Source organism: Stigmatopora nigra, chromosome 1 (assembly GCF_051989575.1).
Source record: "Stigmatopora nigra isolate UIUO_SnigA chromosome 1, RoL_Snig_1.1, whole genome shotgun sequence".
Classification (NCBI taxonomy): Eukaryota; Metazoa; Chordata; class Actinopteri; order Syngnathiformes; family Syngnathidae; genus Stigmatopora; species Stigmatopora nigra.
This window is the reverse complement of record NC_135508.1, coordinates 23,934,280-23,946,614: the sequence shown is the minus strand read 5'-3', so window position 1 is coordinate 23,946,614 and position 12,335 is coordinate 23,934,280. Positions and strand designations below refer to the sequence as shown.

The 12,335-nt window shown below is 40.3% G+C and overlaps 1 protein-coding gene across 1 annotated transcript; it reads left to right on the top strand.

The window, feature by feature from the left end:
- The first annotated feature begins 391 nt into the window (after positions 1-391).
- Positions 392-11,382, top strand: LOC144207052 (sodium- and chloride-dependent GABA transporter 1-like). Its single transcript, XM_077732288.1, has 15 exons — positions 392-752; positions 2,179-2,564; positions 2,665-2,796; positions 2,911-3,011; positions 3,098-3,207; positions 3,310-3,442; positions 6,579-6,713; positions 6,794-6,897; positions 7,180-7,304; positions 7,431-7,543; positions 8,189-8,320; positions 8,402-8,504; positions 8,693-8,793; positions 8,912-9,079; positions 9,153-11,382. The coding sequence occupies exons 2-15, from the start codon at positions 2,333-2,335 to the stop codon at positions 9,579-9,581; spliced, it is 2,118 nt and encodes a 705-aa protein (XP_077588414.1). The 5' UTR covers positions 392-752; positions 2,179-2,332; the 3' UTR covers positions 9,582-11,382.
- The last annotated feature ends 953 nt before the right edge of the window (positions 11,383-12,335 follow it).

Here is a 12,335-nt window from a genome sequence, read left to right as displayed (position 1 = left end):
TTATCTCAATTTCCAGACAGCTGCAAAGTAGCCTCCCTGTCCAAATAACGGGGCTTGTGTTGCCGCCACGAGCTACCATTTTGGGGACGGGTGGGTTGGGGCCATTTGCACCTGGACAAAGTCCATTTTCTGCTGGATGCATATTTTGTGATAATGCACATGTAAAATGCAAAATGTATATTAAGGCAAAATCCCTGCAATATCAGAGCATGTCTATTATGACTGCTTTTTTTTTAAAAAAAATCCTCTCTTCACATAATGTTGAAAATAATGTTAAATGCTGAGAGCCCTATTGTGAATGGAATTAGCAATACAACAAGACAAATATAAAGGGTGCAAGTTTGACGTCAGTGCAGCCTACAGATGAAGATGAAGAGGAAGGGGGGGTCGACTTTGAGATGACATTGAGGCTGTGTAGATGGGAGTTGAGTCTCTGCTTGTTGATGTTAGACAGTCGCACAAGAAGGCAAGGCGGCTGTTGGCCGTATTGATTCAACCTCCTCTTCTTCATCATCCTCCTCTTCTTCTTTTTCTCCCTCCTCTTGGTTTTTCAGCACCACTTTCCGACTGGACAGCTCTTGCGCTTTGGACCCCTTGGACGCTGCATGGTCCCTTTAAGGCTTTTAATGGAAGTAAAACCAATTGATGTTCCAAGGCATATTGGGAGTTTACAACTTGATCCACAGAAGGAGATATCCACGCAGATTCGGGGCAGACTGCGCACCCTTCTGCACATTCACACCACGTCCACTGTGAGTATATACGTATTCGCCAGGTGCTGGGGTGTGTGCGTGTGCGTGCGTGTGCGTGCGTGCGCGTGCATGTCTCCGTGCGTGCGCTATTTTGAAACGTCAACTGTCTCAATGTAAGATTCTTATCTTGCATTTGCGCAATTGGGTTGCAAAATTGCATATTCTTTAGTGGTTGTGTGCGTGTGTGCGTCTGTGCGCGTGCATGTGAGTAGCCTACTGTGCGCCTCCACGCTATAATTGCAAAAAAATAATTAAAAAAATAGGAAAGGGGGGCGGGGGAGTAGTTTGCCCCGTTTTTTTGTTTGTTGCAAATGTTTAGACGAAATTTTGGCTAATGGACGATATCATTTTTGTGGTAATAAGTCGAATTGGACGAATTTGGCCGATGCGTAAGTCTTTTACGCATTGGACATCCTTTTGTCTCCCAGCTGTTGTGAGTCCTCTTTGCGTGGACACTTTCGACAGAAGGGACAGATGAATCTGCAGGTAGTATAATTGGTCGAGTCTTTTTTATGATTCATTCCCACGTAGTCTTAGTTTTATCATAGGGGGGTTGATTCAGCGCGTTGCGCATGCAATTATTCTCGTCAAAGTTTTCCCCCCTCCACATCATTTTCTCTATTTGATCTTAGTATATTTGTTGTGTACTGTAAAAAAAAAATTGGCGTTGACGGACTGCATTTTCAGTGCTCGGGTTCGATTTGTGTAGAATTTCTTGTCGTGGCTTTAATTCCAGCCGGCTTGTTTAATGTGTGTTTGAAATGCGCACATCAAGGCAAACAGGTTGGATTAATTAATTGGGTTGATTGCGCCAAGGCAAAAGTGAATTAACCCTTCATAGCACATTCGTTGGAACTCGACGGCTGCCTTTGAAGGCGGTAGCCGTCCAATTCATTTTGATTGGGAGAGGTTGGCAGTCGAAATGTATTGGCTGCCTAGCGCCGTCAATGGCACAGAAAAAAATTAGCATTCCCAGCCAGACCTCTCAGTTTAAATGAAATATTGTCTATCGTTATAAATGACCTGAAAGTTACTTGAGAATATTGGTTGTTACAACCAAAGCTAAAAAGGTTTCCCCCTTATTTTATTAACATTATATTCCTATAAAAATGTATGCATTAATATTATTAAATCAGTACCAATTAAAAACTATGATGAAAAATAATTAAAAATAATAATTTAGATCTGGCATCCGCATATGTGCACATCACATGTAGTCCACACTTGTATACCAAATGTAAACATTTTGGCCGACACGACCAGTTTCTATTTTTTTTTTTATTATTATGTACCAAAAATAGTGTCTTGTCCTGTAAATGGTTAATGCGGGTGCAAAATGTGCCTCTGGCAGTCTAAACGGCCTACACATAGAGTGGCTTGGGGCCGCCAGTGAAATTAGACCAACTGCTCTATACCATACCCGCAGGTGAACGCCGACTGACGATCCGTGTGTGTGCGCGGGCTTCTTCACCACACGCTCCCTCCAAAGATTTGGTGCAAAAACCGCGAAGCTGTTGTCTACGTGGACCGGTGCCGAAGCGTCCCGTCCGACTGCCAGGGCCTGTGCCAAAAAAAGAGACATGGCGACAAACGGCACAAAAACGGATGGCCAAGTGACAGAACTAAATGAGGTGGCCGCTAATAACGACAAGCCCAAATCGCTGGATGTCAAACCTGAAACTAAGAAAAAGGAGCTGCCAGATAGAGAAACATGGGGGGGGAAATTTGATTTCCTCTTGTCATGTGTTGGTTATGCAATTGGACTGGGCAACGTGTGGAGGTTTCCATATCTCTGTGGCAAAAATGGTGGAGGTAAATCATACATTTCTTGTGATTCTACTAGAAAACTTCTACCTCTTCTGCTGACATGCAGCTGATGTCTAACCTAATGCACTCTTCCATTTCCATCCAGGGGCCTTCTTGATTCCATATTTTTTGACTCTCATATTTGCTGGAATGCCATTGTTTCTACTGGAATGCTCCCTGGGTCAATACACCTCAATTGGGGGGCTTGGTGTGTGGAAACTGGCTCCTATGTTTAAAGGTATTGCTCCTTTTCTAGTACATGTGCATGTGTGCACAGCACTCGATAAAGATTTCCAATTAAAGCTTCATGAATAGCATATTCAATTGTGGCTATGGTGTGTGTGTGTGGTAGGTGTGGGCCTTGCTGCAGCCGTCCTTTCCTTCTGGCTTAACATTTACTACATTGTAATCATATCCTGGGCTATATATTACCTGTATAACTCATTTACCGCTGTAAGTACACAAGATGAGGAAAACATCATATCAGGTTGTGAAAGCCTGACACATCCCAGGCACAATTTTGCATGTTTGTTTTCTAGGATTTACCGTGGAGCTCATGCAATAATCCGTGGAACACAGAGAAGTGTTATACAAACTACTCCATTGCAGACACTACCAATCTCACCAGTGCTGTGGTGGAGTTTTGGGAGTAAGATAGCATATTTTTGTAACTTCCTACCAATCCCTGACACAAACAATAGGATGACAGGGTTTGTCTAACAATATTCCTGTCGCCCATTTTGATTTATAGACGCAATGTGCATGAAATGACCGATGGCTTAGAAAAACCAGGTCAGCTTCGAGTGCCACTCGCCATAACGCTGGCCATTGCTTGGGTGCTGGTCTATTTCTGCATCTGGAAAGGAGTCGGCTGGACAGGGAAGGTAAGCTGTTGGAAAATGGGGCTATCACGAGCTTTTGCTCCGTGCCAAGTTTCAATAAAGAGGTATACGTGACCGGAATGCATTATTAATCCGTTTAATATTGCCTTCATAAATGATTTAGAATTTAGTCAGCATCGTCTGGATGGCTTTCAAAATAAGAGAAAATAAACACATTCACACTCATATATGCCCTACGGAGTCTTGACTAATTCCAATCCTCCTGTCATAATTAGCAGTGCGTGTGGATCCATGATAGGAGGGGTAGGAAACAGCCATTGGCCACATTCTGGGGTTTTTGTGCCCCCTCTCTCTCTCAAAGCGATTTTCCTCCCCTCATGGGCCTACTAAGCCAATGTCACATGACTATGGCAAGTCAAATTAGCCTTGGTCGCAAAACGTCGCATTTCCTCTGCATGTTTAACAAATAAATAGTTCGCACACTATCTTGAACTCACATGGAGAGGACGAGATGAGCAGTGAAACGGCAGCAGCTTTGTTTGCTGAATGCTTGCTGAATGATTATGAGACCAGATTTACTGTATAATATTAATGGTGAGATAAAAAAATGGTTGCATTAAGTTATTTTTTCAAAGAGATGCTGGAATCTCTCATATCAAACATGAGTTCTGAACATTTTCTGACATTTAGACTAGAAAATTGTTGCCAAAAGGCAATGGTGACTTTGTAGCGAAACCTCCCCCTTGATTTGTCCCCTTCCGCACACTTTTCCAACCATTAAAACAATTTAAATCATTTTTAACATTTGCCCTTCAAACAAGTAATAACCCTTTAAATTTTGTACAAACCAGCCTTTGAGGGGCAAACAACACTGCGATGCTTCTTCTGAACAAGCAATATAAGCATTAGGAATTATGTAACAATTTGCGCCGAACCAAGATTTAACAAACAATGAGTCTTGACCTTGATGTCATAGTTATTTTCAGTCAACCCTTCCAGATCATCTTAGGTCAAAACCAATTGGACTGAGAGTCCCTTTCCAAACAGGTTTTACCTCTCTTGCCGTTAATGAGCGCTTGTAATATTCCAATCTTAATTTCTCCTTTTTTTATTCAAATTAACTACCAAATCACATACCCTGTGACCCAAAATGGCTTAGGTGAAATTTGTAAATCACCAAAAGAACCTTCTTTTTATTGCTGCTATCATCTCCCCTTCCTTCTTGAAATGAGCAAAGCCGCAGGCTGCTTGTGTAGCAATAAGAAAATTCGTCTCTTTGTAAAGGCGGACTATAGACAGAAAACCGCCCTCTTTTCATCCTGAAATGCTGCTATGTGCACACTTCCAATTCTGGTAATGTTGAAATCACCTTGCTAGGCGCTCACTTGTGTCTAAAGCCCCGGGAGTCCGGATGTCAATACTCACTTCAAAATGTATCTGTTTATAATTTATTTATTTATATTCTCAGCTATTCTTTACAACATTTTAAAGAACATTTTCAATTTGCACAAATTTCCAATTTAAAAATGCTAAACCTATGTGGAATTTTCACGTTCTCCCGGTCCTGCGTGGGTTTCCTCCAGGTACTCCGGTTACCTCCCACATTCCAAAAACATGCATGGTAGGCTGATTGGACACTCTAAATTGGCCATTGGTATGGGTGTGAGTGGGCATGGTTGTCCGTATGGCTAGCCACCGATTCTGGCCCGGAGACAGCTGGGATTGGCTCCAGCAATGAGGATAAAGTGGTTGAGAAATGAGATGAGATGAGATTTTAAAAGTGTATTTTCACAAATTATAAACATATTCGTGTTGATGGATAAGAACACATTTTGAGTTGAGTATTTCATTAAGATAAATACAACATTCAGTACAATAATGAACATATACGTGCAAATACGCAAGATTATAGCGAGTGGCTATTTCCATCTTTATTCCTTCTATTAGATTGACGATAAAATCAGTAAAACAACAGCAAAAACAATAGGGATTTAAAACATATGATATTTCAGGTAATTTTCAACAAATTTGCACATATTTTTACATATATTTTATATATTATATTATACACATTTTTTTGTAAAGACAGGGTGCTGAGTATACAATAATGAAGTTTCTTTTTTAAATGTTTTATTTTGGCAAATAGCTGCTAAGCCACCGAGAGTGAAAATGTCAGGGGTTTAAATACTTTCTATAACCAATGATTGTTAATTGTAATTGTGGGTGTGTGCACCTTAGGTATTGGGACAGACTTGGGTAGCTTTTTAATTTTTTTTTAAAAAAGAGTGAACAGGTTTAACCTCTTAAATTTTTGCTGATGTCCATTAATTTTGTCTTTTGATTAATAATAATAATAAACGGACATACTCTTTGTCATTGACCCGACAAAAGCCTAATTGTCATCATACCCAGAAACTGCGTATGACGAAATTGGTAAATATATAGATATCTAGTTTGTCAGCCTTAATAAAGTACAAGGAAATTCATTATCTGAACTGCTTATCCTCACAAGAGTTGTGGGGGGTGCTGGAGTCTCAGCTGACTTTGGATCGGAGGCTGGGGATATCCTGAATCAGTGGCCAGCCGATCGCAGTACAAGGAAATCAAAGAGTCTGAAATCAAAAGATTTGGAATTTCATTTTCTGTCCAATAAGATTTCTGGCAGGAATTTGTGTTTTACAGACTTTTGTTGTTCTGTGTGGTGATCAAAATTGCTTTGCACCCATTAGTCGCAATATAGTTGATACACCTTCGGAGGTAAAACCTATTTAAACTCCATCAAGAAATATTTTTGCAAATTCCCATCAATCGCCAATCAGTTCATTCATTCATCTTCCATACCGTGCATCCTTTGTAAGTTGTTATTTCAGCTGACTTTGGGTGAAAGGCAGGGGTTGGTTGTCAGTCAACCGTAAGGCACATAGAGAGACAAATGATCATTTGCACTCACAACATACTACTACCAGCGGGAACCGAGCCCGTGCTTGCCCACACAGAAGTCAGGCGAGTAAACCTCCACACCATCAAATGGCTCACACATCAGTTATTAAATCAAATTGAAAAGGAAAAGGGATTAATTGATCTTTGACTGAAATGATATACCTAATTCTGAGTCGTCATAGATGAGATGAAATAGTAATGTGGCCAGTCCTACTAATTGCTGCTTCACTCTTTGCAGGTTGTTTACTTCTCAGCTACATATCCCTACTTTATGCTTTTCATTCTCTTCATTCGTGGAGTGACCCTTCCTGGAGCAATAGATGGAATTCGATTCTACATTACCCCTGATTTTGAAAAGCTCAAAGAATCTGAGGTAATGACAAGCTCGACATGTCTATTACTGGGTAAATAGACGTGGCTATTGGTTTTTAATATTTATGCTCTTCTTGTCAGGTATGGCTGGACGCGGCAACTCAAATATTTTTTTCGTACGGATTAGGATTGGGGTCACTTATAGCCCTTGGAAGCTACAATCCTTTCAATAATAATGTTTACAGGTGAGACTGGCAACACTGGCAAAAGAAAATACCTACAAGTGGTTTGATATCAACAGATAAGAACACTTTAAGACGGTTCCCTGCTGTTAGTTTGTGTACTCGAGTAGAATTTTTTTTAAATGGACTGCTACATATGCTTTTCCTGAACAGCATGACAGTTTTTTCACAATAATAATCAATTTTGTTTGTTTTAAATAGATGCTTCACGTTTTGAATGTTTTACATGCGGAATTTCCGGAGTCCACATACAAAACGTGAATTTTCTCTACTTGCTTTCTCTAGAGACTCCATTATTGTGTGCTGCATCAACTCATGCACCAGCATGTTTGCTGGCTTTGTAATCTTTTCCATTGTTGGCTTTATGGCAAACGTGACTAAGAGGGATATTGCCGATGTAGCAGCGTCAGGTAACTAACCTAACATGTTGGAAAGGTACACCATCAATGGTGCCACTCAATTAAAAGGTTTTTTTTTTAATCGTCACTTTTTGCATGAGAATTGATGAGTTGCGACTATGCCATTTTGCTGTCCAGGTCCAGGCTTAGCTTTTCTGGCATACCCAGAGGCTGTAACCCAGTTGCCTGTATCTCCACTGTGGGCTATTCTGTTCTTCTCCATGCTGCTCATGCTGGGGATAGACAGCCAGGTAAGTGTGCTCAGCAGCAAGCTGCTCATGGACTGACCTAAATAGTCAAATGGAGGTACAATATTGCATGGCAGCACCCTCCTGCTTGCCACATGATAAGCTTGTCATTTGCTTCTCCGTGGATAGAATAGAGGTTTTTTTTATTTATTTTTTTTAACCTCAGTTGTCAAGGTCATTTTTTGTTGAACTTTCCAAACTCAGAAAGCTTTCACGTTTCACGGCCTGCCGTTTCTTTTTTGGTTTCGTTCATTTTTTTGCTCCACATTTTTCCATCTGACAGTTCAAATGAGGCAACGGAATGGCATTTATAAGACATGGACATTTGTATATGGAAGCTTACTCTAAAAACCTGATCTAAAATTAATTTTTAGCTCATCTAGAAAATTGAGATCGTGTTTCTTTGAAACAGTTTACGGCACGCTGTGCTTGTCATTTGTCATCTTCACTAACATGAACTGACACTGAATCAGCAACATTTTGAGAAAGTTCCATGTTATAATTCGATTGCAAACACAGGAGAGTTAATAGATGCAAAGCGTAATCAAATCTCAAATAGCAACAAAGTACAAATAGATAGAAAAGTTGAATTGTTGCACATGATGGCTTTTCAGATTCATCTCTGTGCCTTGTATTCTTGTCTTTCAGTTCTGCACTGTTGAAGGCTTCATTACTGCTTTGGTGGATGAATTTCCCAGAGCGCTTCGAGGTAGACGAGAGATTTTCATCGCAGTCGTCTGCCTGGTATCTTATATCATCGGCCTTTCAAACATCACACAGGTGCTGCTGAAGGCTTTTTTTCTAAACTGTTATCATGTGATATCACACTGAAATCGTAAAACTGCATTTTTCTGTCACCAGGGTGGGATTTATGTGTTCAAACTGTTTGACTACTATTCTGCCAGTGGAATGTGTCTGCTCTTCTTGGTCTTTTTTGAATGCATTTCCATATCCTGGTGCTACGGTGTGTATCACTCTCAAGTCCCTAAATTATAGCAATTATTAATTTGTTCACGTGAAAAGCGATTCATTTGACCCCCCCAATAAAATCACCATTATAGGTCTAGGTCATAAGCGCTCATTTGTCAACTTGTCTTCTTCATCATCATTTACAGCAAACTACTTTTCACTGTCCAATAATTTGTCTGGCAGGTGTGAACAAGTTCTATGACAACATCCAGGAGATGATTGGCTACAAGCCTTGCATATGGTGGAAGCTTTGCTGGGTGGTGTTCACCCCCCTCATCGTTGGTGTGCGTGAGATCCATACACTTGATGTGACAAATGAAACAACCTAAAAAGTCAATATTAGCTGCCTGCCATCACCGGCCATTGGTGTGTGATGCATAAAGCGTCTCGTGTCTCCTACAGGGGGTGTTCTTATTCAGCGCTGTACAAATGGTTCCTCTCACAATGGGAGACTATGTGTTCCCGGCCTGGGGTCAGGGAGTAGGCTGGCTCATGGCACTGTCGTCAATGGTTCTGATACCAGGATACATGTTGTATATGTATCTCGGCCTCAAGGGCACCTACAAAGAGGTATAATGTTTTGGGGGTTAACTTATCTAACGTTTCGACTCCCGTTAATAACTTGCGTACATTTCTCTGCCAGCGACTTCGGATAATGCTTCAGCCTCCAGCAGTTGTCAGGCGACCACAGGAAAACGGACCTGAGCAGCAGGTGGAAACAAACACTGCTAACCTTTCCAGCCCAGCAAATCCCGCCAGCCCCAACGATCCGGTCGGCATCAACCCGGCCCCAGTCAATGCCACCAGCCCCGTAGCACCCACTAACCCGGCTCCTCCGACCGCCAACCATCCCGCTGCTGCCGTTAGCCCCGTGAAGCCAGCAACAAGTCCCACCATCGTGACCACCATCACCACAACCACCACCGCCGTGGCCAGTCTGGCCAACCCTGCCACAACAACAGTCAGTCTAACGAGCCCTCCGCCAAACCCGCCTATTCCGACGGAGCCTGTAAACCCTCCAAACACGGCAGGTGTGACCTCTAACCTGACCACTGCCGAAGCCAATGTGTAGACAACAAAGAAACCCTCTTGGAGCATGTAGAAAAAAAAGAGAACATTATACAAAGGACTTCCAAGATTTTAATTGATTCACCTACCTCCGAGGGCAATACCTGATCGAAACAGATTTTCCAACCATTTCATTTTCTTGCATTCTCAAGCCGACGATCTGTTGGTTTGCATTCCCAAAATATCAAAGACTGTTAGTGTGCACTGACCCAACTCTGAATCCGAGTATTTAAAAAAAAAAAAAAAAAAGAGGAACATACTGTGTAATACTGTGAGAAAATAAAATAACTCAATAGAGATTTAGACTAGAAATTTGTTGATTATCTTCATGAATCGAGTAAATACCTGTGTGAATATAGTAGATGAAGTAGTGAACAAAATTGACATCGCCAAGAGCAGCAAGGCAAGCATGTCAATTTTATCGTGGATGTTTACTAAATCTCACACAGTTGTGTCTTTTCCAAAACGTTGCACTCTGTAAGGCAAACTGAAGGCCAGAGCGCAGTTGAGGAGTTTGTGAGAAAGCACAATGCCAATAAGAAGTTAATGTTTAGAAGTCCGCTGGATCAATCCAGTCATGTCTTGTGTGAAGGAGACTGTTATTTTTTCCTTCCTTTTTTTCAGTGAAAAAAAAGAAAAAAAATCTTTTATGTGATGGAAACATTTTTAGAATTATTTTTAGGAGGTTTTATACTCTATGTTGTTGATGTGATGGAGGACCAAAATCAATAGGCAGACACAAGCAAAAAAAAAACAAAGAGAAAATGCAATTTAAGCATCTGGTTGGCAAAAGCACAGGGTACGAAAACGTACAATATATCTAGAAGCACAGGGTTCGAGAAAGTTATTGACGAACATTGAATACCCCTAAATCAGTCCTGTTTACAATTTGCATGCTTTCCTCAGGAAAATCTTTTAAAATTTCCTGAAATTCCTGACAAAAAAAAAGATGATTTAAGCCAAAACATCAATTTCAACCATGCCATAGTCTGCTTACATGACTTGGCGCAACAACAACTAAAAAAATGACCACACTGTGCACTAGCACAAAAACCTGGACCAACTCTGTGTTTGAGTCATGACTTTTCTGTACGTGTATTGAATAAATTTAGTTTGATTAATATGTATTCAGCAATACATATGTGGATGTATAAGTACAGGCCAGTAAGCAAGTGGTCTGTATCTGTATTTGTTGTCTTTGCTCTCTTTGTGAAAAGCACAAAGCTTTAATTTGCCCAGACTTTTACAATAGCGCATTATCACAATGCTAGTTAGCTTCTGTGGCTGCTACGAAGATAAAAGTATCGGGTCTGAAACAGGTTTACAGTGAAAAGCAAAACAACTGAACGAAAAGATGAAATGGCTACAATTCATGTCCTGTGGATTTTATTTATTTGTAAAAAGTTACTCTACCGCAGTTTTCTCTGGATCTTTGTTGTAAATCCGTACTGTGTAAACATGTAACTGTGAATGTCTGTAATACATTGGAAATTGTCTAAATGTTGAAAAAAAAAGATGGAGTTGCTGTTTTCTGCAATAATATTTTGGTCACAGAAGCTAAAGCACATATTTGACAGAATTATAGGAAATGACGAGATGACAATGAAGATATTGATGATTATATAAAAAAAATAGAAACTATGTCTAGTAAAACAATATTGTTTTGTATATTTTTAACTGTCTCACTGCCTAATGTAAAACATTATATAGACATGATATGTATTTAAATGGTGTCAAATGAAAAGCACGATTGTTATGTTCTACCAACAGAAAAAGAATGAAAAAATAAAGAGCTATAGAAAATAGATGAACAATGTGTGCTAAGTAGCAGTCTTGTGATTTCTCAACACTGCTTTGAGGAAGCCAAATCGACTTCTGAATCCTGCAGTAATTGGCCGATGTTTCACCTCGTAAGGTTCAAAGTATTTTTATTCAATTGGTGATCACATTTGAGGAAATGTGAGAGAAAAAAAGCACAATAAGGTATTAAACGAATACAAAATCTGTTGGGTGTGTTATTCTATTTTTTTTTTTCAGAAACATCCAAATTGTGTCCCAAATTACAATCAAGCTTAATCTCTGTAGTAACTAAGGCAATGAAAGAAATATAAAGATCAAAAGGAGAAAAATCTGTGCTTTGGTAAAGCAGTAAGTCTGATGGAGACCTGGATAAACAAGTAAAAAATGACCAGCAAATAGGTCTTGCCCCTAGGCCCTGGTAAGCTCACCAATGCTAATGTGCATTTGTGTGTACGTACATGCACCTAAGTCTTCTCCCCCAACTCATGCAGTTGCGTCTTCCATTAGCTTCCAGTGTAACAAAAGAGATGCTACTAGCTGACACCGCCACAATGACTCGCCATGGATCAAAGAATGAGTTGTCCCCTCAATTTGCTTGTGGCAAATTCTGTGTGCATGGGTGAGTTGAAGCTAGAGAGGAAAATAATGCTGAGTTTATGATGTCCTGGGTTTGAATAAAGTCCCTAAAGGCAACTCGTCCGGATTCGCATCTGAGGGAGGACTAGTTTGCTACATTTAGTCACAGTCATATCATTCATAGTCTTCACCAGGTTTCAATCATATTGTCCAAACTAATGTGAGAAGTCTATCATGAGTCAGTTGTCTGTCTTTGACAAGAATAAAGGTAACATAGATGATCTTGATGGACATGAAAGACAATTTTGGTTGAGACGGAACATTCAATTTTAATTTTTGACTTCAGTTGTTTGAATGCTGCTTACAACATAGTGAGTGAAAC